General features: G+C 40.6%; 2 protein-coding genes across 4 annotated transcripts in view; one reads left to right on the top strand and one right to left on the bottom strand.

Moving 5' to 3' along the window:
- The window catches only part of lonp2 (lon peptidase 2, peroxisomal), a 32,803-nt gene extending 29,393 nt beyond the window's left edge, over positions 1–3,410 (top strand). The window contains exons 12-17 of one of the 2 annotated variants that reach the window (XR_001776738.1): positions 84–210; positions 548–681; positions 1,036–1,121; positions 1,272–1,479; positions 2,011–2,584; positions 2,681–2,762. Coding sequence is in view for 1 of the 2 variants with exons in the window: in XM_008412572.2 (XP_008410794.1) it covers positions 84–210; positions 548–681; positions 1,036–1,121; positions 1,272–1,479; positions 2,011–2,201; positions 2,681–2,911 (977 nt within the window). In the remaining variant the exon portion in view is untranslated. Of the gene's footprint in view, positions 1–83; positions 211–547; positions 682–1,035; positions 1,122–1,271; positions 1,480–2,010; positions 2,585–2,680 lie in introns of both variants that reach the window. The other variant, XM_008412572.2, reaches the window with a different exon arrangement.
- Positions 3,411–4,827: 1,417 nt separating this feature from the next.
- siah1 (siah E3 ubiquitin protein ligase 1) overlaps positions 4,828–26,148 on the bottom strand; it is a 31,503-nt gene continuing 10,182 nt past the window's right edge. Inside the window, exons 1-5 of one of the 2 annotated variants that reach the window (XM_008412573.2) lie at positions 19,306–20,131; positions 14,634–14,690; positions 8,336–8,517; positions 7,147–7,443; positions 4,828–6,240 (exon numbers count right to left, since the gene is read on the bottom strand). In XM_008412573.2, the coding sequence (XP_008410795.1) occupies positions 5,869–6,240; positions 7,147–7,443; positions 8,336–8,517; positions 14,634–14,690; positions 19,306–19,417 (1,020 nt within the window). In that variant the 5' untranslated portion in view covers positions 19,418–20,131 and the 3' untranslated portion in view covers positions 4,828–5,868. Of the gene's footprint in view, positions 6,241–7,146; positions 7,444–8,335; positions 8,518–14,633; positions 14,691–19,305; positions 20,132–26,148 lie in introns of those variants that run through there. The other variant, XM_008412574.1, reaches the window with a different exon arrangement.

Consider the following 26,148-nt stretch of genomic DNA (forward strand, 5'->3'; position numbering starts at 1 on the left):
GTTGGATGTTGGTTGGATGTTTGACGTTGGTTGGACGCCCTCCCTCCCTTAATGTCGGCCATCTTGTTTTTCCGGGCCTCCAGGTTACACGCAGGAGGAGAAGCTGGAGATCGCTCACCGCCACCTGATCCCAAACCAGCTGGAGCAGCACGGCCTGACGCCTCAGCAGCTGCTCCTCCCTCAGGACTCCACCCAGAACGTCATCAGCAGGTACCGCCGGGCCAACAGAACCGGGTCTGGGTCGGACACCGACCCGCCTCACGGCCTGACCTCAGGGTCAAAGTGCTGGGATGAAGCCTGGTATCTCTGTGGGGTGATTCCAGGTTCTACCTGAATGATCTGGTGTTAAGCTACTGTAACCCGATCAGAACCACAGGATTTTGGTTTTTGTGTTCTGCAGAACCGTCTCGGTTGGAGGCACCTTTAAGTTTTTCTTCTTCTACTGAATATTTTCCAAGCTGCTGTAGTTTTCCTAAGCAGCGCCACCTGGTGTAGCCGCCGTGTGTTACGCTGACGCAGGTTTCGTTTCCTGTCGCCGCTCCGACAGGTACACCCGGGAGGCAGGTGTGCGCTCCCTGGAGAGGAAGATCGGCGCCATCTGTCGAGCCGTGGCCGTCAAGGTCGCTGAAGGTCACAGAGTGAAGGAGGCGACGCCCTCTGGGCAGGAACAGCAGCAGGAAGGTTGGACGCTTTTGGTAGTTTAAATTAATTTAATTCAGCCTCATTGGACGGTTTCCATCCCAGCAGAGCTGCAACATTAAACATTTTATTCAAATTCAAAAATGCTTTATTGATCCTAAAGGGAGATTACATAGTAAATAGATCTTGTCCAAAACATAACATTCTATTCTGTGTGGATCTACTTTTTAAGTTGTTGGTGATTTAGGTTTCTACTTTGACTAGGCCACTCCAAAAGATTCGTTTGGTTGTTTTGAGTCATTCAGAGATGAACTTCCTGGTGTGCTTCGACTGAATGTCCATCCATCCATCTATAGATATATATCTATATCCAAGGTTTTGTTGTATTTTCGTCAGATAAGGCGGCGCCTCCAGAGATGCCCATTGTGATCGATCATGTGGCCCTGAAGGACATCCTGGGGCCGCCGCTGTTCGACATGGAGGTAAGCAGGACGGCCTCGGGTACCTGTTGGGCCCTTTGGAATCCTGTTGGGCCCCTCGGGAACCTGTTGGGCCCCTCGGGTACCTGTTGGACCCTCTGGAACCTGTTGGGCCCCTGAGCTTTCCTCCCTTGGCTCTCCGTGTGTCCGCAGGTCTCTGAGCGGCTCACGCTGCCCGGCGTGGCTCTGGGTCTCGCCTGGACGCCGCTCGGCGGGGAGATCATGTTCGTGGAGGCCAGCCGCATGGAGGGCGAAGGTCAGCTGACACTGACGGGTCAGCTGGGCGACGTCATGAAGGAGTCCGCCCATCTGGCCATCAGCTGGCTGCGAGCGAACGCCAGGACCTACCAGCTCACCAACCGTGAGTCCAGGGCAAAGCAGTCTGAACGAACCGATTCTATGATGGAGTGTCAGGGTTACAATAAGAAAAATAAAATATATAAAAATACAATTACCAGAGTAAAGTCAAAATATGGGAATAAAGTCATAAGAATAATTAAATTACATGTATTCTTCCTGTAATTTCATAACTTTGTTTTTTTCTAATAAGATCGAGACGTAAACAACGTCTGAAAATCATAACTATGAGCTTTTAAAGTCTGCAGCAGATCAAAATCCGTCCATTTTTATTCTTGGCTTCCCATCCAAACAGATTCCTCTGCAGAAGTTTCAGTCCGTGCTCCACAAAAAGCTTTGAGCTGTGAGCAAAAATAAAATAAAAATCAGATTTCAGAAATTAAAAAAATGGATTTCAGGGGGGAAAAAAAATAAATCAAAATTCAGTGTTGCAAAGAGAAGCTGCCCGTCGGAGCCGCTCAGTGACTGGATCTGTGTGTGTGTGTGTGTGTGTGTGTGTGTGTGTGTGTGTGTGTGTGTGTGTGCGTCTGCCTAGTTGTGGGCGGTCCGGATCCGATGGAGGGGACGGACATTCACCTCCACTTCCCCGCCGGAGCCGTCACCAAGGATGGCCCCTCTGCCGGCGTCACCATGGTAACCTGCCTGGCGTCTCTGTTCAGCGGCCGGCTGGTCAGGTCAGACGTGGCGATGACCGGAGAGATCACGCTGAGAGGCCTGGTGCTGCCGGTGAGCTCAACGTCGGGTCCAACTTCCTGGTTCAGCAGCTCTGCAGGGCGGAGCTTCAAAACGGAGAAGGTTCACTTCTTGTCCACATCTGGACCTGGATTCAGATCCGAACCGTTCGATCCCTCCATCCCTCCATCCATCCACCCATCCACTGTGTCAGGACCGTCTCCTTCAGACTGGATGAGCAGCGGTTCCACCAGCGGTTCTACCAGCGGTTCTGCTCCCACAGGAAGCTCCTTCCAGCTGCTTTTGGTTTCGCTCTCCTGACTGCAGGAACATGGAATCATAAATTACTCTGATTTTTCATCCTCGCTGCTTCCCGTTTCCTCTCCTGCTGCTTTGACTCCTTTTTTCTCCTCTTTTCTCCTCTTTCATCCAAAGCTGTAAAAATCTTTTTCCAAAACGAACAGATCAGCTGTTAAAACAATCCGCCTGGAGTTTATTTTGTGAAAATCATCTCTTTTTTCCCTTTCCGTCAGGTGGGCGGGATCAAGGATAAGGTCTTGGCGGCGCACCGAGCCGGCGTGAAGCGGGTCGTCCTCCCGAAGCGGAATGAGAAAGACCTGGAGGAGCTGCCGGCCAATGTCCGGGCCGACCTGGACTTCGTGATGGCCGGGAACCTGGACGACGTTCTGAACGCCTCCTTTGACGGCGGGTTCCCAGCGAAAGCCGGGTCGCATTCCCACCCTCAGATCAGCAGCAAACTGTGAGGGAAACCAGCAGAGGCGGCCATGTTGAAGAGAAACCAGCAGAGGCGGCCATGTTGGAAACTAATCATATCGATTTATAGATGTGAAATAACTGGAAGCTGCATCTTTGAGTCAAAGCTGCTGTTCTTCCTGAAGACATCTGGATTTATTTTTGATGAATTCAGTTTATTAATAAAATAACAAAGTAGCTGGAATGAGCTAAAGTGAAAATTAAATGACTAATTCTAAGCCTTCAATAAACAAAATGTTGAATTACTGAAGGTTCTTGGATGGTTTAGCAGAAGTCGTGTTGGAAAACTCCTGAAAAACTTTTGATTTAGGAACCTTGTAAGTCACTTGAAGACATCTAAGTAATTTAGTATTTCAATTACATTTTACTAAATCTGAGCTACGTTTACATCGTTTCATTTTAAATTTCAGAAAACATCTGATTTAGTCATTTTACTTGATGCCGTTTTTACTTCAAGAGGAAATAAAATATTTTTGTTGTCCTAAAGTGCATCATTGTTCCTTTTTTTATTTTCCATTTTAAAATGCACTTATTCACATGTAATTGGGCTATTGTATATATATATATTTTTAAATTAGAAATTGATATTTCTGAAATGTTCTTGATAAAAGGGAAATTTCTGAGTAGGAAAATTGCAAGAAAAAAGTCAGATTTTGATATTAATCTCAGAAATTTTAGAAAAATCATGGAAATGGAGATTAAAACTCAAATTTTAGATTTTTGTTTTAAAAGATCTTAGATAAACTGTTATTTTTAGACAGGGTCCGTATTTTAAACCTTTGTTTTCACCAAGTTTGCCTGAAAACGGTTTGGTTTGTAAATGTAGGATGTTATGCGTGTTGTGGCCGCGTGGGGGAGGTGCTCACTTTCGTTTTCCGGGCTGAAACGTCAATAGAATATAGTTTTAAATATTTGATCCGTTCTCCTCTGATTAGCGGAGCGAATTTCAGATGCATTAAAGGTAATAAATATATCAGAAACCATCGATTTGGTTTTCCTGGCAGGTTTCAACGGTCAGAACGAGCTCAAGTTTTTGGTATTTATCAGAAACCAAAGAAGAAGAAAAAGAAATTATCTAAGACAATATATTGAATTGTGTCTTTGAACATATTCGTGGGATTTGTTTTATTTAAATGGATATATGCAATAACATTTTAAACGAACAAATTACCTTTTAGTAGGTGCCGTTGTTTCTTCTTCGTTGAACTTAAGACGCCGTTGTGTCCCAACGGGCGACTCCCATTATGAAAGAGAATTTAGATATAAAATAAACAGATAAACTTGAATGAAGTGAATAAAAGAAAGATTGTGATGTCAAATAGATCAGTTTCGATTGTTTTGAAGTTCTGATACTGATAATTTGATGCTAAGACAGGAAGTGTTTCTGATAATGTATGACCTCATAAGATGGAGTTCTCATCAAATTATTACTTCACTCTCCTAATATTGTGACTAATTCTCGTAATTAAAAAAATAAAAAATGTAGCTTGGTCCTAATATTCTGTTGTAGTGAGTAAAGGTTGTCAAACAAGATGGCGGCCCTGGAATCACTCCGAACTACGGAAACCCAGAGGGATTTGGTGAAACACAAATAGGATTTCAGAAAGAAAGAAACTAAGTCTGATTTTAAAGATAAAATTTTTTAAAATGTGATAAAATCGATTCATTACCCAGCCTATTTCTTTGTAGCCGTGTAGTTTAAGTTGGTATTAAGTCGACCCAAATGAGAAACTTTGCATCTCTGGTTTCTGCAAATGAAAAACTGTCAACATGTCCATAAATAATGACTCACAGCTTAAAATCTGTCCGAAAAGTTGTACAGGAAACAAAATTTACCGTTTTCAGATGACTTTTAAAACTAAAAACAAGAACCATAAACCTCAAGAGACGAGAAAAACCGCAGCGGCAGATATGAAAAAGATAGATTTATTTAATGACAAATGAAAACAGAAAGAAGTCAAGGAGCTTCTGGGGAAGAGCAGCAACATTACCGAGACTCCAAACGAGACGGGATGGGAGGAGGTGTGATCGACGGCTTCCCTCCACAGAAGAAAAGAAACACACACAGGAGGACAGAGATGAAAACAGCCCAACTCTGGAGAAAAAACTAACTTTTTTTTTCTTCTTAACTACAAACACTGAAATTTAGCCACAAGTTTTACAACTGCCTTTTTAATTCTTAAAATTCAATACAAAAAATGAGAATTATGATACTTCTATTTACTTATAACAGCAATGTTTTTAACAGTAGAAAGTGCCTCTCGTTCCAGGTTGGGTGTTAGACACAGGAGGTAAAAAAAAAAAAAAAAAAAAGAGCAGGTTGGAGTTCGGAAACTAAAAACGTTAAAATAAAAATAAAATAAAATCCTAACTGAAATAGAGCTTTCCCCTCAGCTCAATCCGCTCCAAAACCTCCTGAACTTGGATGAATCTTCTGTAATCTAGACTGAGAGACCCGGTTCCGGTCGGGAACTGCAGCCGTCCGCTCCAGTTGCCGTAGTCGGAATCGGGTCGGCCGGTTAGGAAAGATGGAGGGAGGAAAATAAAGGAAGAAAAGGAAGCTAGCTAGCAAGCTAGCTTCTGACCCGACACGAACATCTGAGATGGACACAGACAGAGAGAGAGAGAGAGAGAGAGAGAGAGAGAGAAAACGGAAACACCTTCTCACTTTAATCGGGTTTATGACACATGCGCGTGCACGAGTCTCCCACGAGTGTGTAAGATGTCCTCACTACACAGTTACGTCCTTGTTTTTTTAAACGCATCCATCCATCCACTCATCCATCCATACGGCACCCCTGGGCCGTCTGCGCTGCCCGAACACAGTCCAGTTCCATGTCTCAGGGGTGTAGCAGAGAGAGGGAGGGGCCCGGGCTCCTGACTGATCGGGCCCCCCGTTTTCCCCCCCCGGCAAACTTGCACTCCGACGCTCGCCTGCGGAACGTTCTCAGCACATGGAGATGGTGACGTTGATGCCCAAGTTTCCGTTCTCGGCGAACAGCTGCGCGATCGACGTGTCGAACACCAGGCAGTCGCTGTTCATGATGGCGGTGGCGATGCCCTCGTGGATGGAGCGGGGCGTGGCCTCCCAGGTGAGCCGGCGCCGGTGGCCGTTCAGCTCCAGCCGGTAGGCGAAGTTCTCTGCCTGCTTGCGCGTCCCGATGAGCTGCACGATGGCGAAGAACTGCTGGTGGCCGTCGTACTTCTCCTGCTTCTCCAGGACCAGCATGAAGTGGAAGCCAAAGCAGGACTGCATCATGACCCAGTCCACCGCGCCCGGGAGGTTGATGTCCGTCGCCAGGAACACGATGTCCTCGCCCTGCAGCGACACGAGAACCATCAGAATCCTCACAGAACGTCAACGCCACACAGTCAGCTCAGTCCTGCTGCTGCTTCACTGTGTCACATCTATTCCAGGTAGTTTATCCTGTGGTCCAGCAGAGGGCGCTCTGAACTGTTGGTGTGAGATAAAACATCCACAAAACATCCTGCCGCCTCAGATTTTATTCAAAAGAGGTTTATAAGATAAATTCAACTCCACATTCAAAATGTCAAAGTATTTAGAGAGAAAAAATATAAAAACTATATTTTCAGGTCAGGAGAGGAAAGAATTACAACATTGTTTTATCAAAAAGGAAAGTCTTTCCCCATCTCTGATTGGTTCCCAACATTCAGCTTGTTAAAGGCTCTCTTCTCTGATTGGTTAATGACATTCAGCTTGTTAAAGGCTCTCTGCTCTGATTGGTTAATTACATTCGGCTTGTTAAAGGCTCTCTGCTCTAATTGGTTCCTGTCATTCGGCTTGTTAAAGGCTCTGCTGTGATTGGTTACTGACATTCAGCTCGTTAAAGGTTCTCTGCTCTGATTGGTTCCTGTCNCTGATTGGTTACTGACATTCAGCTCGTTAAAGGTTCTCTGCTCTGATTGGTTCCTGTCATTCGGCTTGTTAAAGGCTCTGCTGTGATTGGTTAATGACATTCAGCTCGTTAAAAACTCTAATTTGACTTAAAACTGAAACATTTGAAACCAAACATTCCGGCTGACCTGCAGACTGTGTGGCTGAAAATACCAGAAACACCCTCGTTATGGTGAAACACGGTGGTGGCAGCATCATGACTTCACTCAGGTGAGACTTTTTGCTGATCTTACACAAAAACTCAAAGCCATGTCAAAATGTGGAAGAGTTTAGCAGGTACGAATCGCTTAGTTTAGTTGCGGTTCTGACCTGCAGCGTGGTGATGGACTTGTGCTGATGCATCAGGTGCGGCATGACGGCGTCCAGCGACCCCTGCCACTTGCAGGAGGCGCCGGGACAGGGGCAGGAGTACGGCCGGAACTCGCACAGCTCCTCGTGCTCCGTCTTGTCGGTGTGCGGCAGCGTGACCTCGCAGCCCGACGACGCGTACTTGCAGGGGAACAGGACGGAGTTGGCCACCTTCTCCATGGCCAGGTTCCTGATGGAGCCCAGCGGGCCCCTGCAGGTGGGACAGCAGGTGAGCTTGGGCCGGCAGTTGGAACACACCTGGAGAAAATATGGGACGATGTTTTCAGTCAGAGAAACAAACGGACCCCAGTCTGTCGGAGACGAGGTTAAAATGAGACGTTCTCTGATTATAGGTGGAATAAATTTAGCTGGACGATAAATGATCCCAGAAATTATTACAATAAACAATAATATTGTCATTTTGAGACAATTTTCAACGATAAAAGGCATAATTAAAAGAATATTCTTTTAATTTCTAAAGAATATTCAACACTGGAACTGAAAAACATTTTAAATATCCAAAATAAAAAAACAAAACGACAATAATTCAAGTAAATTATGAAGTCAAATATTAACCATTCAGCTTAGACAGAGAAACCAGGCACAGGTGGCAGCTAGGACTGTTGTAAAATATGACATTAAATTGTAGCATCTCTCCAACAGTTGTTGTTCGACTGGAAATCCTCTAGATCATTTTAATTTATCATTTGATTTACAGGTGCACCGATTGCAGTTTCACCGATCTTTCAAAAGGCCTAAACTTACCGATTCCGATTTTGGCCGATACCAGTTTTTTGTCTGAAAAGTTGCTCAACGTGTGAAGAAAGTTGCTGAATTGGTCGCAATGTGGCGACTATAGTTAACTGTAAGTGCGCAGACATGAGCTGGTCGGCCGGTTTGTCAGTAAAACGTCTCACAGGAAAAAAAAAAAAGCAGTGGTTGATTTTTAGACCTTTGCCGAGGTTGATGACATCAGAGGATAAGATCAGCTTCACATGTAAAAATAAGCCAATCACTGATCTCACAAAATTAAGGAAATTGGCACCAATAAATCGGTGCACCCCTTAATTGGATTAATTGATTTATTGCTTATACATACTTGTACATTTTTGGTGCTTTCAGTTGTTTAAACCTGAGCTGGAGGACGTACCAGGTGCCCGGACTGACACTGCAGGATGGGGGGCAGCACATAGTCGAAGCAGACGGGACACTCGAACAGGCTGGCCAGGTCGCTGTTGGAGGCCGTGGTGCCTGACAGGGTGGGCACGCGCTGAGACGGGGGGCACTTGGAGGTTCCTGTGGGCAGCGCGGTGGCGGTCTGGCGACTCATTTCTGACGATGGCAGAGAGCAGAGGAAATAAAAACCTTTACATCCTGCAGCTGACCTTTAATTTAAATAAAAGCAGATTCAGGTGGCGACTAAAACCACACAGCAGGTTTTTATTGCAACTCCACGGCACAGAGAGAAAAACAACAACAAATGAGTTTGTGCATACAAGTACGTTTTCCTTTCTTTGTCTATTCAATATTAAAACAATAAAACTGTAAAGAAGAGAGACAATTTAGAAATGAGGTTACAAAATTAAGCTCTTTATTGTTCCTGCTCTTAGTTTAAAAGTTCAGTTTAACCACAAAATGCGTTAAATATCAATATTAAAAAAATGAGGTCTCCCTCAATTATGCCTCATATTTTATAGGACAATTCTTATAGTTTAAAATGTATTTCATTATTATCATTTGGATGCAAGAAACAATTATAATAAATTAAAACCGTAATAAAAACTGAAAAAATACATAACATTTTTTAAAAACAGTAGCAAAAATACTAAACTTGTATTTGAATTTCAAATTATTTTTATCTGAAACTTATTCTCATTGTTTAAAATTATTTCCATTTGGGTGGAGGAGTAATAAACAGTAATAAATAATTAAGCTAGTAAAAAAAGCACCTAAAAAAATAAGAACATAGAAGATAAATATGAAAAAAATAAGAGAAATATAAATAAAATGTCAATAAAAATATTTTTGGGGATTTATATTATTGTTGTTATGCATTATAATTTAATCATTTTTAGTGTCATTCCTTTTATGATCTATTATTTTGCCATGAGTTAGTGTCATGGATTATCCTTAAACATCAGAACATGTCATCTAATAAGAGCTGCAGGTTAAACTATTTACTGGTTGTGAAATAACTGCTTTGATCACGCTGCTTTGTGTCTGAAAGCCACAAATGAAATGTAGCCGCTAGCTTTTCATGCTAATGATGGACGACGACGACACTCGGCTTGGATCATCATCATTCTCAGCTCCAACTTATAAAATGAATCAAAAGCAGAATAAAAACCTGACTAGCTTCATGGTTTAGACAAAAAAACCATCTCCAAGCTGTGAAATGGGTGGGAGATCAGCTTTCCCACCCATTTTACCACCTGACGCGCTTCGTTCTGGTTTCCAGCCCTAATGATGTGCAGGAGTCAGACAGTGGAGAAGTGATGGCATCGTGTGTGTGGGAGGAGAAGAGATTCAGGTGGGAACAATATGTACACAGCAGCTGAGGAAAGCTGTTAAATATTTAATTCTGCACACGTATTAACCAACAACAGCAGCTTCTGAGCTCTGATCTTTGGTCTGCGGGATTTACAAAAACATAAGAATTAAGAAATACTCCTATTTTTGTTGCTCTAATTTAGAAACTTTTGACATAATTCTACAAACAGTGACGACAATGAGCAGCAGAACACAAGCAGCTGGTAGCTGTGCAGACGGGGATGCAGATGTGCAGGTTGTTAGCAGCTGCAGAGGCAGAAAATGCCTCTAAACATCTGCCGTGGCGGCGCTGCAGCCTTAGCGGCTATTATTAGCCGCTCTTAACATGCTAACAGCAGCACAGACCAAATTAGTTCAGGACATTCAGAGGCCTGCGTGCACCAAGTCTGCAACGGAGACGCAGGCAGAGTAACACAGATCTGCTCAAGTAGGAGCAGAAACACTTCAGCACGTTTTACTAAAGCAAAGGTAAAAAGCAGCCGTCCAAGAAATTATTCAAGTAAAAGAGTATTTTATAAAACGTCTCCTCAAGTGCTGAGTAACTAATCAAACGATCATTTACCAAAATATAAACTTAGGTGGAAATGTTGATATTTTAAGGATGAAAATCAGGCAAAATAAAATTTTCCAAATCAGTTTCTTTTAATAAAAAAAAAACTTATGAAACTTTATCAGAAACTGCAGGTTTGTTTCTGTCTGGTGGATTTTTGGTTAAAACATGTTTGATTTTCATTCAGTGGGTAGAAAATACAGAAATTTTACTCATGAGTAGAGATACTTTATAATAAAACTACTCAAGTAAAACTCCTAAAAGTACTTTAAGAAAAACACTACTCAAGTAAAGGTAACTGCATAAATCTGGGTAGTTTTTACCCAAATCAACGCAGCTCCAGACTCTGTGCTGACAGTATTTTCATCATCAAAAAGATTTTAAAATTACTTACTAAAAAGACAATTTTTCTGGGATTTTGGCAGAAACTGATCAGGAAAATATTTTATTTTGTCTTCATTTACACAGAGAGACGTCAGGCAGATGAGCTGAAACTGTTGCCTTAGCAACCGTTAGCTCTAAGGATGCAGCCGTATGCAAATTTAGGCCGATATCAATAACCAATAATACTCCTGCTGTTATGGCCAACAACTGATTTCTGTGTCCAAACTTTGTCCAAAACTGCTAAGTTGAGAGAACTTTTTTCTTTCCTTCAATTAAAACTGAAAAGATTTATTCGTTAAGACATTTGTTGTTTTTATCTCCTCAAAAAGTAATCGACTAAATAGACAATATTTTAATAAAGCCAGGTGGACAAAGTTTTGCAGAAAAGGAAGCTGTGAATTATTGGAGATCCAGAATATAAACGGGTTGCTGCAGAGTTGCTGTATTAAATCAAAGGTAAATATAAAAAAATATATATTTGTCAGGTTTAATTGTCTTTTTTGTTTATGTTTGGCAACAAAACTTGGGCAGCACTTGCCGTTTATAGTCCCGTGTAATCAATAAAAACAGAAATGAATGTTTAAGAAGATTTTGTTCATCGAGTTAATCACAGATTTGCTCCTTTCTGTGCCAAAGCAACCGCACCGCCTGCAGAGCAGGTTAGTCTTTAACCGAAGCAGAGAAGCAACGACAGCGGCGCAGTCGCTTGTTCATGCTGTTGAAACAGTGGGGGGCTGTATGTATCCATATATAATATTGGTAAATATCAGTTATCAGTGTATTAATTAGAACCAGTTCTCATGAAGGAAACTGCAGAAATAACAGCTGAGAGCTTTAGGAGCGTCATGCTGAGAGGATTAGCAGCAGAGAAGAACAATTCAGGACACAGGAGAGTCGGGAAGCTTCAGGAGTCGTTTCGTCCAACCTGGGATCAGGAACGTAAACGATATGTGAAAACGATGATGATGTAATATGACTCATCATATGTAAACCTGTCATACAGGACAATACGTCGTCCCTCAAACGAATGAGATAATATTGACGTTTTGACACCATTTTCAATTAATACAATAATTATGGCATAATAGTGAAAATTCACTTCCTCAAAGACCAACAAGAATTTAGTTCAGAACACAAAATTAAACTAAAAACAACAACAGAAAACAAACCACACACAACCAAAACCATAAATAACAATGTGAACAAGACTGGTCTTCAAAAAATATTAAACCACAACAGAAATGATCAAGCTCTTTTAACTTATCAAGCAATTAACTGCTTACCAAGATAGGCAATAAGTAGCAGCAACGCTTTGTAGTTGTAGTTTGTTTTGATTTTACCACCTTTTTGCCTTTTAAGATGTTTTTGCTGCGTTAAGCACCAATATTTACCAAGAGGCACAGAGAGCCTGAATGCATCATACTTAAACACTGAGCAGACAGGCGCTGCAGACTTCCTGCACTGATCCAGGAACTGACTGCAGGCGGTCTGGAGATCCTAACGACTCAAAGGTCAGAGGGCACTGAGATTACTTCAACTGTGAAGATTAAACTATCGCGGCTTTTCCCCCTAAAACCAGAACAGTAGCTCCGCTCAGGTCTGGGCCGGTCGTGATCAATTCTGCTGGACGATACGTTAGTTATTCCGATAAACGATAATATTGTTGTTTTGAGACCATTTTCAGGTAATATAGTGGTAATGACAATAATAATGCAGTGACACATTTTCAAAGATCTATAAACTTTAAATTCTAATTAACATTTAACACTGGAACGTTCAAATATCCAAAATAAATTAACAAAATAAATTAAATTAATTATAAAGTCTGTGTAAAACAAAATTTTCCTTCAAAAACAGGTTTAGTTGAAACCAAAATCACCAGACTGAAGATTTTTATCATCCAGTTTTGGTAGAAACAGAGAAAAATGATCATATATGCCTGTGGAAATTATGGAGCTTGTTTTAATTCATCAATCAATTAACTGATTTAATGCTTATTGCGACAGGCCTGCCAGGCTGATGGGCTTCGAGGACACAAATAAAAGCTTACGACATATCTGGAGTAATTATTTCAACATTTCAGATCCCAGAAGCTGTGAAAGTTGCTTCTCTGCACGTCGGACGGCGACAGGCGGATAAACATAGCATGGCTGCTTGAGCCAGCACATGTGGTGCCAGCAAGGTGCCGAGATTAAAGCAGCGCAGGCTGCAGCTTCTTTTGTTGTTGGCAGGGAGGCTTTTCCACTCACGGTTTATGGTTTCCGCAGCTCCTGGGCAACTCTCCTCACAGTGAGGACTCCAAAAAACACCAGCTTCTCGTTGGTTTGCAACGTTAAAACTCGCAGAAAACTGGACTCAAAACATAAATCCACATTTTCCTGACTCTTTACGTTTACACAACGCCACACCAATCTCTTTGGGGTTTATAATCTCAGGCGTTACATCTAAACATCAGCCGAGGGCAAAGCTAGTTAAACTTTTATTAAATGGCATTTGGAACATAATATCCTTCGTAATATTTCAGTCATTAGCTGATGTGTTGACAACTGCAATATTGAGCACAACACATCTGCATTGACATCAGTATCGGACATTCATGGTGATTTCAGCTTTAATGTGCAAAGGATCCTGATGATCCACTCCTGTTTGCTTTGCAAGGCAGAGTGGCAAACACAGACTTTAACTTTTATTTTTGGCGCCGTGTCATCTTGGCCTTGTTTTTCTGTCCTAAATTATATAATTTTTGGTTTAGTTGCCTCTCAGTCATTTCTTCTGTCCTCAAAGTGAATTTGCAGCTTTGTCCATTTGTTGCTATGTTTGGTAATTTCGGCACTGAAGGACATTACTGCTTTTACATCTTTAATTGTTAGATGCTCTTTATTGTCACTGGAAGTCTGATAAAATATCCCTGTGGATTAAAGACATTATGTTTTTTTAAAGCTTGAGAAAATTAAATACACGTTACGAGGATGTGCACAAAGATTTTACAAAAAGCGGTAATGATTCATTTCCTCCTTTCCAAACTTGGAGGTTTTTCGCCCAACTAAAGGTGTAACTGGGTGCATGAGTGTAAATATCTGATGTGTTWTTGTTTTTGTTTTTTTGGTTGAATTTGGTGAGCTGACATGTGAAGAGTGTTGGGTGTGTTCTCTAGTTTTATTTTTCATTTAACTTTTTTTTCTTTTGCTAAAAAAGCAACAAAAGGGGCTGAAACTGGTGCATTGTATTTTTTTTTGATGGACTATTTTGTCAGGATTATTTTTAGTGTATGTATAATAAGAATTGAACTTTGCAATCTGTTTGACTGGCTCTAATAAAAATATTTATCTTTTCACATTTATTAAATGTTAAATATTATTCCATGCCAATATGGAATTACTCCATCGCTTCGCTTCGCTTTGCTTTAACGAAGCGATAACAGAGACTTCCTCCTCCTCCAGGGACGACGGCGCTGCCTTTACATCTAAAAGGTTTTTAACGATCAGACAATCGTTGCAGTTCTTTAGTGAAGAATCGTAACCAAAATAAATCCAAATGTTTTCCTTAACGAAGACGGGGTCGGCTGAATCTCTCTCTCGTTTCTCTAGTTTCCTCTGTTTTGGTGCTTTCCACAAATGCGTACGTTTCAGCACCGGCTGCAAACTGGACCATCAGTTACAAAACGGAGGAAAACAGACAGTGGATCCGTTTTATTTMTTTAAATTGACTTTGGGACACTTTAAATCAGCTCTGCATTGCAGTAAGTGAGAATCAGGATTCTTATGTGATTCTATCTTTTGGAACACAATTAAAATATATCATCTGTAAATATCGGCCATGATTTTCATATCAGTGCAGCTCTATAGAGAGAGTGATGAAAAGATCCAGCTCAGTGTCAAGAAACATTGTAAATAAATACAGCAGATTTATGTCTCCGAACATAAACAGCAGTGATGATTCAGCTCTTCCGTTTGCCTGCACTCACCTTCGTCCATAAGATTTCCAAAGGCGGCTTTCTTCTGATCTTGAAATGTGGGGACCTCTGAAAAGACAAAAATAAATAAAAAGGTCAAAAAACTGATAACTAAACAATTAAACAGGCATTTCAGTAACGAAAGACTCAGAAATCAACGTGGAGGTCAACAAATAAACCCGTAGGGATGTCATGGCTACTCAAACGTAATCCATGAAAATAATAATCCATCCACAGCATTTAATCCAGACAAACTGAAATAATACATACAGCTGATATACATGTTTAATATGCAAGGTGCCGTCTCTCCATTGTTATTTTAAAGGCGTTTATAGAAACTAGGGCTGCAGTTAATTATTTTAATGATAAATTATTCTTAAGCCTTTTTTATACAAAGCATAAAAACAGAATACATGAAAATGCAAATAGACAATTTCCTGTTTTAAATAAGAAAACCAAGATTGTACAGCCTAAAGTCCAATAACAGAGTAACCCCTTTAGTTAATTTGAACCAGGTGAGAATAAAATCGTAACTATAGTTTTACTGTTAAGTAAAACTAAATGTATTAGTTTTACAGACAGTTTTTTATCTTAAAAACAAAATGTTTAATTATTGCTCTGAATATGTTTTTGCTTTAACAATGTCTTTTTTTTGGGTCCTTATACTCTAATGATTAATTATTAAATTTGTTGATTATTTCAATAATCGATTCATAACCATTAATCATTTCAGCCCTGAAAACTGAATATGTCGGTTTTTGTTCATTTAGAATTTTATCTTATTTTACATTTAAAATAAACTGAATTCAGGCCTTTTTTCAAAATAAACAATATAAAACATTTTTTTTTTTTGCATATTTTTGCCACTGATGGGTAATTTCCTACTTTAATGTGTCTCAAGTACTTGTTTACATTTCTGTTTCATGCGACAAATATAAAATATATACACATTTTTATAGGAAAATTGGCTGTTTAGATGAATAAAAATAATTGTTGATAAATTAACAGTGGCAGGACCAGATATTAATCAGCAGAGCCGTTTCTGGGCTGCTGAGTCCACTGAGGACCAGCGTCTTCCTCTGAGGTGGGATCAGTTTGTGTTTTACGGCTGCTGTCTCCACCGTGCCCACAGGCTGGCTGGTATCAGGAAGAACCCGTCCATTCGGCCCATTTGAGCAGACTGAAGAATGCTCAATAAATGCATTTAGGGCTTTTACCTGCTGCTAATGTAGCGCGTATCGCAGAGAACTGCATAATCACTGGTCCTGCTGAGCTGGCTGCTGCTGCTGCTCATTCATATTTAATAGTGCAAATACAGCCACCGTCTTATCCTGAAACTGGGATCAGAATATTCTGATTCTCTTTGGAGCCCAGTTAGACCAGAGAGCGGTTGGTTAACATAATAACTCCTCCTCTGGGAGGAAGCATGTTTAACATCTTTTTCTATCACCTAAGAAAATTCAGACAGAACAAAAACAGCAAAAGAAACTAGAAATGTGACTAACAAAACATTTAGACACATTTTTGTTAGCCGGATATTTATAAAAGACAAATATCTTCATCACATTGTTTACAAAAAATATATGGTAAACACACAATCAATATCTGACAATTTTTCATCCTCATGAACCTGCAAAATTCAACAGGTTGTCCTTTTAAACATGCCGAACCCATAGGGGGCAGCGTAGCACAAAGATAAAACCTGTCTCAGCCAATCGGATTGCTTCAAAATAACTTCCTATTGGCACAAAGAGTTTTATTTGTATGGATGAATATATAAGTTGACTTTCTCTCAAATAAAGTAATAAAAACATTGGGAATAATCAACGGTATTCAAAACAAGTACATTTATATTTTGGTGCATTCTTTGTTGCAGACCGTTTTTATAAGTGGGACTGTAAATCTCTGTTTTCCCATAAACACACGCCAATGTGGCGTTTTCTTGAATCTCCTTTTTTTTTTTTTTTAAACGATATCAGATGTAGCTCCCATTTTTTATATTCCTTCTGGATTATAACTCCCACAGTTCACAAAACAAACAATTAGTCACATTTCTAGACGTAGTTTCTGTTTTCTACAGATTACTGACGTGATGAAAGACTTCAGATCTAAAATGTCATTATGTGTGAACCGTCAACACGGAGGCCACGAGTTTCCCCATCAGCACGTTTCATTTTGTTTCTGAAGCAAACAGGAAAAAGCTCAGTTTGTTTTCCAAACAGCTTCTTCGCCCTGCAGGACTGAATCCTGAACTTGGCATCAATATCCGACACAAACAAGACCAGAACCAGTGGAAAGTTGAAACTTTGCAACTTTTAAACCGCAAAGCAACGTAATTTAGTAGCTCCGCTGCCTCTCAGGGAAAATTTAAACTTGATTTCGTAATCTACAACAGAGAATTAGGGATATGTTAATAAATAAAATAAAATGACAAGAATAAAGTCATAATATTGCAATAATAAACCTCATTAAACATTAAACACTAAAATGTCATAAGGTCACAATATTTTGAGAATAAAGTCATAATTTCATTACCTAATTCTCATAATTCTGCAACTATATTCTTATAATTACATTTTACATTTTTTTAGCATGGGCCCAATACTTCATCATAGTAATCTCAGCAAAATTTAAAATAAATTTTTAAAAAAGCTAATGAGCAGTGAAGCACCAACCAGGCCTTTACTCTTTATAACACAGAAATTTCTCTAAAGTCTGACTTGCATATTTAAATTTATTTACCCCATCTAACTTCCAACCCCCAATATGTGAAAACTTCATTTTACTTTAGTGATTAAATGTAACAAACAAGCACAAAAGAAAAAGTGGCTGAATTACGACAGTGATTAAATAACTGAAGCATCATGAATTTAGGTAATATTAAAAATAGATTTAATCAGTACTAAAAATATTAAATCATTAAATACACTAATTTACTTCAAAATCAACACAAACAGATGTTTTGATTTCTAATGTTTGCACATGTTTTCACAGGACAAACAGGAGTGATCCCATCCCTCCTCTGGTCAGAAGAAAAGGAAATGGCGGCTATTGTTTATGTTAAAGAAACATTAAACAAGCTACACGTTTGAACATGAACAAATGTAGTTAAATCCAGAAGTTTTGAATGCATCGCTAGTGTTTGAAAACTTAAGAAAAGCTTCAGGAAGTCGTCCCAAACCAAACTGCCCTGCTGACCATTTGGTCAATGAAAATATGATGCAAAATCACCAAAGAAACAAAAACTGAACCTTCATTTGAATGGAGCCGGAGCTCTTGCTTATACTGCGCTGAAGCTTGAACCACTCGACCCAAGGTTCCTCCTTCAACCAAGGCTACAGGAAAGAGACACGATTAGGTTGTTCTTCTTTATCCAACTGGCTACTGACTTCACTGTTATTTTTTAGATTAATTCAGATATCATCACATTATTAAAGGCAGAAGTGAGGAAAATGTTGGAACTGATATCAATGTTTACCTAAATTACCTCCATCATATGATGTGTGATTTTATTGAAACCTTAATCTAAACAAAGTAGTTCCAGTTGTTCTTCGGTTACTCCAGAGTGGATAAATGTTTTTAAATATGTATGATGTGCCAATTATAAGATGAATCATGTTGATTCAATTACAAAAAAACAATTAGGCATTATTAAGGCTGGGCAATAAATATATTTTATAAGTTATCTGAATATCTGTATCTGAAGATTTAATTTTGGGATTTTTTTTTTATTAATTTAAATTAAATTGCTATCAGAAATATTAAAAACGGCAAAAGAATAAAAGCCCATTTCAGACTTTTCCAGACTGTGGGAACCATATTAAAGCTGCGGTATGTAACGTTACTTAAAAATATATCGTTGTTCACACATCTGTCGTGACAGATAATCTGAAAACATTGAGCTTTTCTTTCTTCACCCAGTGCTTGAAACAGCCAATCACAGCCAGGAGGAGGGCCTTAGCGCTGTCAATCATCCTCCAGGTGTCGGTGAAATATCTGATGATGTCTATCTGACTGAATGTGGACCCTCTGGAGATGATCATGCAAGAGGATTCTTCACAAAAATCAAGAAAATTATGGACAACCCTGATCATCCTCTTCATGAGACTGAGTGTCTTCAGTCAGAGGTTTCAACAAATCCACTGTAATACGGACTGCTACAGGAGCTCTTTCATGCCAACAGCTATCAATGTCTATAATAACTCTGAAGACTTTGAATTGATGTGAGCTATAACATTTAATTTCCCTTTTGGTATCAATAAAGTATTTTTGAATTTGAATTATGCCGTTTTTGCCTAAAATGATAAAAGTTGGTGCAATTAGTTTATTATGACAGCAGAATGGATGAAGGCAGAAGATGGACTGAGCTGGATGGAGGCGGGAGTTGGACACAAACATGTCGTTCTTTGTTCCGAACTCGTGGCCCACTTTCTCCCAAACATCAGACTGCGTTCGCGCGCGCACAGAAACATAAAGTACGCCGCTTAAAGGGCCCTCTGTTCTCACCCACAGCCAGAACACATCCCGGCTCTCTGCACACAGTCCGAATTCATGAAGCCGTCACAAACACAGGGAGCAGGAAATCGCCGCTCCGCACCCCACCTCAAGCTGCACAGCTGCAAAAACACGGTGGCTCGCTCAGCGAAACGCGCACGCACGCGCCGGCGTTTTCACGCTCGTTCACCTTTAGCGGAGTGGACGGTTCTCGCTGCTACGCATGGGAAGAGTCTGAAGAAGGAATTCCAGGGTGGAGAATGCAGAGCGACGCTTGCTGGCTTGGGTTTCACCACAGACATTCATGCAGCCCCCCTGTGCCACATTACTCTGGCCTTTTTCACAGAAACCATTACACACTGCCGCTGCTGCCCCAAACACTGGCTCATATTTCTTCCTCCCACTCCCCAGTATAGGAAGCTTGCGACGGTCCAGGGAATGTTGGAGTAAAACAAAGACGGTGTCCATGCAACGGAAACGGGATCCGTAGCAGCCAGAGAAATACAAAAAAACACCAGGGGAGGGAGCAGAAAATCAAAATAAAAAGTTACAAAGATCCTCTGTGTTGATTGGATCGTTTCTGGAAACAGCAGCTGATGAGTGGAGCTAAATGGGAAAAGGGCTTTGACACAAAGTCACAGATTTGAAAACTTCCAACAGACAACTCATTACTTCCACCGTCTTCTGCTCAGGAACTATTCCACAGATTCTAATCTTCCAAAAAAATAACACAAAACAACAGAGTGAAACAATCCTGGTTTGAGAGAAAGAAGGAAAAGTCAGGAGTAGATTCCTGGCTTTTATCCCGGCGCTGATCTTTTTGTTCCCTGCGGTGAGTTAGGTGCCCCTGCAGCTGCCTGCTTGTGTGTGAAAGCTAAAGTAAGCTGGCATCCAATGTCAGTCCGAACGGAGCATGCTCACTGGCATCCTGTCCCTCGGTTTACAACTCGTCACCCAAACAGAGACGACTCCAAACCTCCAACTGATTCCTGCTCCGCGTCTTATCGGCTCCCCCTCCTCTCCTTCCTGAGCACTTCCTTCCACAGTTATGTCAGCTTAAGTCCTGCATATTTTCCCCTTTCTCCCGACTTTCTCCCTCTCTCTCCCCCCTCCCTTCGCCCAATGCTGGTTGTGCTAGTGTCAGATTTCAGTCTTCGTCTCGCTGCAGGCTCTACCACCAGCTGCCCTCCCTGACACCATGCTTCACTTTCTCGCTGCTTTTCCTTTCTGTCCAGATCGCTTCTCTTTCCGGCTTTTGCCACGGTAACTGGCTCAGATGGAAAATGAGGTAAAAAAAACAAAACAAAACAAAAAATAAACTCCTTTGGGAATTTGTTAAAAAGCATTTGCACATGTTACTTTCTGGGAATTTCAACACAAGCTCATTCCTGCGCACAGAACTGAACCAAGTCAACCAGAACCAGCAAACTAAAATGAAACAAACCACAATCAGCTCCAGACTACGCAGACGGCAGAAAAAAAATCTACACTATTCTCTCAAAGATAGTTTTAAACAGAGAGAAATCTCTCCCTTAATTTACGCGGCCAGGATTTTGATGTACGGCTGAAATGATGATTAATGAAATAATTATTGAAATAAGTGTCAACTATTTAGTAATTATTAATTGTTAACTGAGGAATGCAGACAAAATATATTTGCTGAAAGAACACACTAAGAGCAGTAATTAAACCAAAACTACTAAGAAACTATTTTGCAATTAAAGAGGCAGTATTATGTGTTTTCAGCCACATAGTGTCTTTTCATAGCGTAATCAAGTAACTATCTTGGCTTCAATTGTTATAAAACATACTGTACTAATTATGACTTAAAAAAAATTTGACTTGAAATTGGACCTTTGTCTCTTTAAGAAACTCAAACTTCTAGAAGTCTTTGCAACATGTCTCCTCTATTAACCCTTAAACCAGTGTTTTTCAACCTTTTCTGAGCCAAGGTACGTTATTTTAATTGAAAAAATCTCGAGGCACACCACCAACCAAAAATGTAAACAAAGATACTCTGTAGACGCCTATATTACATATATAGTCATTCTTATCAAAGTCTCTTGAATAGGAATCAAATAAACACAAAAATGCATTTTTATCACATTTTACATTTCTTACTTCAAATTGCACTTAACATGTCCACTTCAAAAATACCCCTGAACAGCCACAACACTGGTGTTAAATTTAAAGAAGTTGTAGAAAACGTCAAAGTGTTTTACAAACTAATCCACAAGCATTCTTTTAGCCGGAATACAGAAAATAATTCTTATTCTGAAAGAAGCAATAATATTTGGAAAACATTTCACTTTATATTCACTGTTAGAATATGAAGAGTTGCATGTACAAAATGTCAATATCTGTATATTTTACCCATCTAGTGTGAAACCTGTGCATGTTTGGATGAAAACAGCTGATTTTCTGGCAGAAATTGAAGAAAGACAAAGCTCTTCCTCAACATCTCAGTCTCTCTCTGGTTTTAGTTTTTATAGTAGCCAGACTAGAGAAGCTCACTTCACACAGACATGTTGTGGGAAATGGACCCATGTTCTTTCCAACCCAAGTACTGCTGAGCTTCACTGTCTTTTCCATCACAGTCTTGCTAGATACGATGCTCTCACCGCTACCTGTAACATTCATGCATCACTAATTCTCTTGTTGTAATGTAAAATGCTGTGTACCTACAGCCATCTAGTGGTAAGAATATTACATGATTACCTCGCTAGTCACTGCTACAGCAGACACTCAAAGATGGCATTATTTGCAGATAATTCATTTTCAAAAAATCTTTTAAAATTAATTACCGTATTTTTCGGACTATAGAGCGCACCACACTAGCACCTTCAATTTAAAAAAAAAAAAAAAAAACTGGAAGCTGCTCTCGGTTTTCCATAAGGACGCAGCAGAGGGCGGCGTCCTAATAAATCTGCTGCATATATTAAGGACGCGGCACTCCGTCTCCAAAGCCGAACCATGGTTTCGTTCACACCGAGCTTAAATGCAGCGGCTCTATTTCCCTCCTGTAGTGCCAGATCGACAGCCCTCAACTTAAAAGCTGCATGATATGAGTTYGAAAACATTTCTCCATCGTGCCTGCTGCTTAAAAATACCACTGAACAGGTTGAAAATTAGCACGTTCTTCTTTTGATTTACAATTTTGACTTCTAATGATTCACTTCCTGCTAGAGAGCCCCCTGGTGGTTGAAAAAAAATACACAGCAAAGCCACAACGGGCTACAATCCGCATGGTTCAAATATTAGGAAAAAAAGTAGCAGCTTATAGTCCGAAAAATACGGTACCTTAGGTGAAATTGAATAATTTCCACGGCACACCTGACGATCACTCACTGCCTTAAACAACACTTTTTACCAGCATTTCACTGAGCAGTACCTCATTTAATAAACTGAGCTGATCAAGTTCGACCAGGTGTTTGCTAATTGCTGCCGGCTAGTCTGAAGGAGCCGAGTGAGGGAGTCGCAAGGGAAGGGCTGCTCTGTGGGGCGGCAGCTTGGAGGAGGAGCTTTGTCTTGAAGGCGGGGCTAGGTCTAACCAGGCGTTTTGCACAGCTGAATGGTTGCCATGGAGATTGATATTTTTTTCAAACATGCAGGAAAGAATCAAAGCAAAACTCCAGGCAGGTTTTTGATGAGGGAATAACATTATAACGTGATTTCACATATTACTGCCCCTTTAACAGAAATTCAATAAGAATTATATTTTTCTGTAATTCGACTCACAGAAGGGATGATGGAACTAAAACACAATTTTTGAAAATAATTTTGCTCATTTGTAATTTCCTTTTTTGGAAAAAATATAAAAATAAAAAAATCTTATAAAAAATCATCCATCCATCCATTTTCTTGCACCCTTGTCCCTCAGTGGGGTCGGGAGTTCCGGGCGAGAGACAGGGTCACCCTGGACAGGTTGCAGGTCTGTCGCAGGGCAACACAGAGACACACAGGACACACAACCATGCACACACACACTCACACCTAGGGACAATTTAGAGAGGCCAATTAACCTGACAGTCATGTTTTTGGACTGTGGGAGGAAACCGGAGTACCCAGAGAAAACCCACCATGCACAGGGAGAACATGCAAACTCCATGCAGAAAGACCGGGGCCGGGAATCGAACCCAGAACCTTCTTGCTGCAAGGCAACAGCTCTGTGCCACTGTGCACCACTGTACTATATATGATAAAAATCATTATATATATATATATATATTTTTTTTTTTTTTTTTTTTTTTTTTTACATATCATGGCTTTTATTTTTAAGCTGTATTGCCCAGCCCTGGCGTTAAGTCGTCATAATTTCTGATGCGAGCTGCGGGATTTGTTTCGCAACCCGTTCCACTACAGCTGGTCACATTATGACCAGACAGCAGCAGAAAAACGTGGACACAAAGAGACCCCGCTGCGTCCCACATGCCAACTGTGAGCTGTAAAGCAGCAGCCGTGGTGAAACTGGCCCCTGCCCGAAGTGTGTCATTAAAGGGGCAGGCCGAGGGGAAACAACAATGAGCCATCTGGACCAGGCGGCAGTTCATCAGCAGCGACCCAAACACTTCATCACCTCCAGCCAGGAAGTTTACAAAGAGGAAGAGGGGACGAAGACGGGTCATTTACATTTTAAACATCTTTAATCTGTCACTCTAATGAAAACATCCGTGAGCTGTTGCTTCAGAAAGAGAAACTCCAAACCCGACGAGTCGAGATGCGGCGGGGTGAGCCGCGTAAAAACACGAGCTCACATTTCCATATGAAACGACGCCTGCTGTCCTTTTCACTTACAGGCCTCACGCTGGGATGCAAGCAGCCGGCGAAAGCCAGAAAATCGCTTTGATTACATCAAACATCCGTAAGCAATGAAGATATCACAGGAATGCCTGACAGGTCAGATCTAATCTGCACATCTGATAAAATAAAAAATAAAAATAAATCCTTCAAGTGCTGCAGAGCAAAATAAATCAAGACGTCTGATGTAAACATTTCACTTCTTCCTTTACACGCTCTGATTCTTTAAATGTAAGCAGTTGGAAAGAGAGGTTGGATTAACACAAACATACCTAGAAGTGAAATTAATCCATTCTCACAATAAATTAATTAATCAAATGATAAATTAAAACTACCTCAATAATTTACATTTGCATGATTTATTGTTTTTCTGTTTTTTCTACCAAAATGTGGATGATAAAAGTCTTTGGTCTCAACTAGCCCCGTTTTTAAGGACAATTTTGTTCTTTGTTGTTCTGTTAATTTATTTTGGATATTTAAAGTGTCTTCCAGTTCCAGCGTTAAATGTCCATTGGTCTTTGAGAGTCTGTTCTTGTATTATTATGTCACTACCATTATATTAGTTGTTAGTTTTACCATCTTCTCCACTATTTGTTCAATGAGAGTATCAATATAAATCAATAAATAAGGAAATATGATTAAATGCCATTAGTTTGTGCAGTATAGTGATACAAATCACAGTTCTTCATATGACTGGTGACCTAAAAATAGCATATCGTCATCTTCCCAAAATAATGGCCTATGTCATTTTTTGCCAAAAGTGGTAGTGGCAAAAAAAAAATCACTTTTGGCAAAAAATGACTTGGGTCATTATTTTAGGACGGTTTTTGTTTTTGTTGGTCTACAGTTGTTGTGCCATGCAGTAGCAGCCATAAGGTTGCTTGAAAAAGAAGAAATAAATCATTCTAATCTTCACTTTTGTCGTTATTACAATAATACCACAAAATGTTGTGATATTTAAATGCATATCGCCCAGAACCAACTGTCTGCATCAAGATGGACCCAGTTCTGGTCACTGGATGTAGCCTAACATCTGAAAATCTCGACATTTTTTTAATAAGATTTCTTTCCTCAAATCTTCTTTTCTGGGAGAAAACATACACAAGATGGAGGCGGATCTGAATTGTGTTGCCGTTTCAGATTTACCCACCACTACAAAGAAAAAACAAGTTTGTCCACTCGGAGTTTCCTCAGCTGAACGTTGCAACCTGTAGTTGATCTTTTAATTTGCACAAGCATGCAGCGCCGTCGCTGAGGATCAAATCTCTGTTTCTGCACGTCATGGATGGCAGGTGTACTGAAAGGGAAGATGCTGACGGTAAAAACACTTCAGCATCTGAGTCTGCACTGCCTTTTAAAGACAAACTGCAAGCAGCTCCGTCATCGGGCGAGAGGCAGCGTTCACTCTGAATGGGTCACCAGTCCATCACAGGTCAACACACAGGACAATTTACAGACACCAGCAAACCCAACAGTCAGGTGTTTGGGCAGTGAGAGGACTACACTTCCAGGATCAAACTGGATTTGGATGAGAGTAAAAATAGATGATCTATTTGTTACAATTTCTGCTGCTGCAGTTTATTTTCACACCGCACTGTCAAACGATCAAAAGCCCTGTTCCCCTCCTCACCTGTGGGGGCGCTGCACAAAGAACCACTGAGGGAAACGATACGAAAACTTCAGAAGACATGAGCGCAAACTTCCTTCTTCACAAAATGTAAACAAAAATGGAGCGGTGACAGATTGTAGTGGTTGTAGGATTTCTGTTTTGTCTTTGCATTTACCCAGAATGCCTTGCGCTATAGTTTGCGTTCTGCTTTTGGAGCGTCTCTGGTCTGCCCAGCATTCACAACTGAGTTCACTTCAACCAAGGCTCAGGATTTTAGGCGGACCAGAGTTCACTTTTTGGTTCGTATTCACTAGGTGTGCCGATCGATCGGCCACCCATCATAATCGGCCGATTTCCGTGAAAAAGTGTATGATCGGTGATCGCCGATCACGGTCTCTTGTTTCCGATCACGCAAACCGATCACCTGCATCTCATTTCGCAGCCTGCCTGTGCAGCTGGTCTCCTCTTTTCTTCACACTGCACAAGCGCGCAGCAACAAATCCTAAGCGATGTGGAACTATAACGCACTGAGTGAATGGGGACGTTTGAAGCACGACAAAATGCATCAACACAACGAATCTAATATGACATAAAAACAATGCCATACTTGACGGAGTTTGGCTACAT

The sequence above is a fragment of the Poecilia reticulata genome, linkage group LG6 (genome assembly GCF_000633615.1).
Source record: "Poecilia reticulata strain Guanapo linkage group LG6, Guppy_female_1.0+MT, whole genome shotgun sequence".
In the NCBI taxonomy this organism is placed as follows: Eukaryota; Metazoa; Chordata; class Actinopteri; order Cyprinodontiformes; family Poeciliidae; genus Poecilia; species Poecilia reticulata.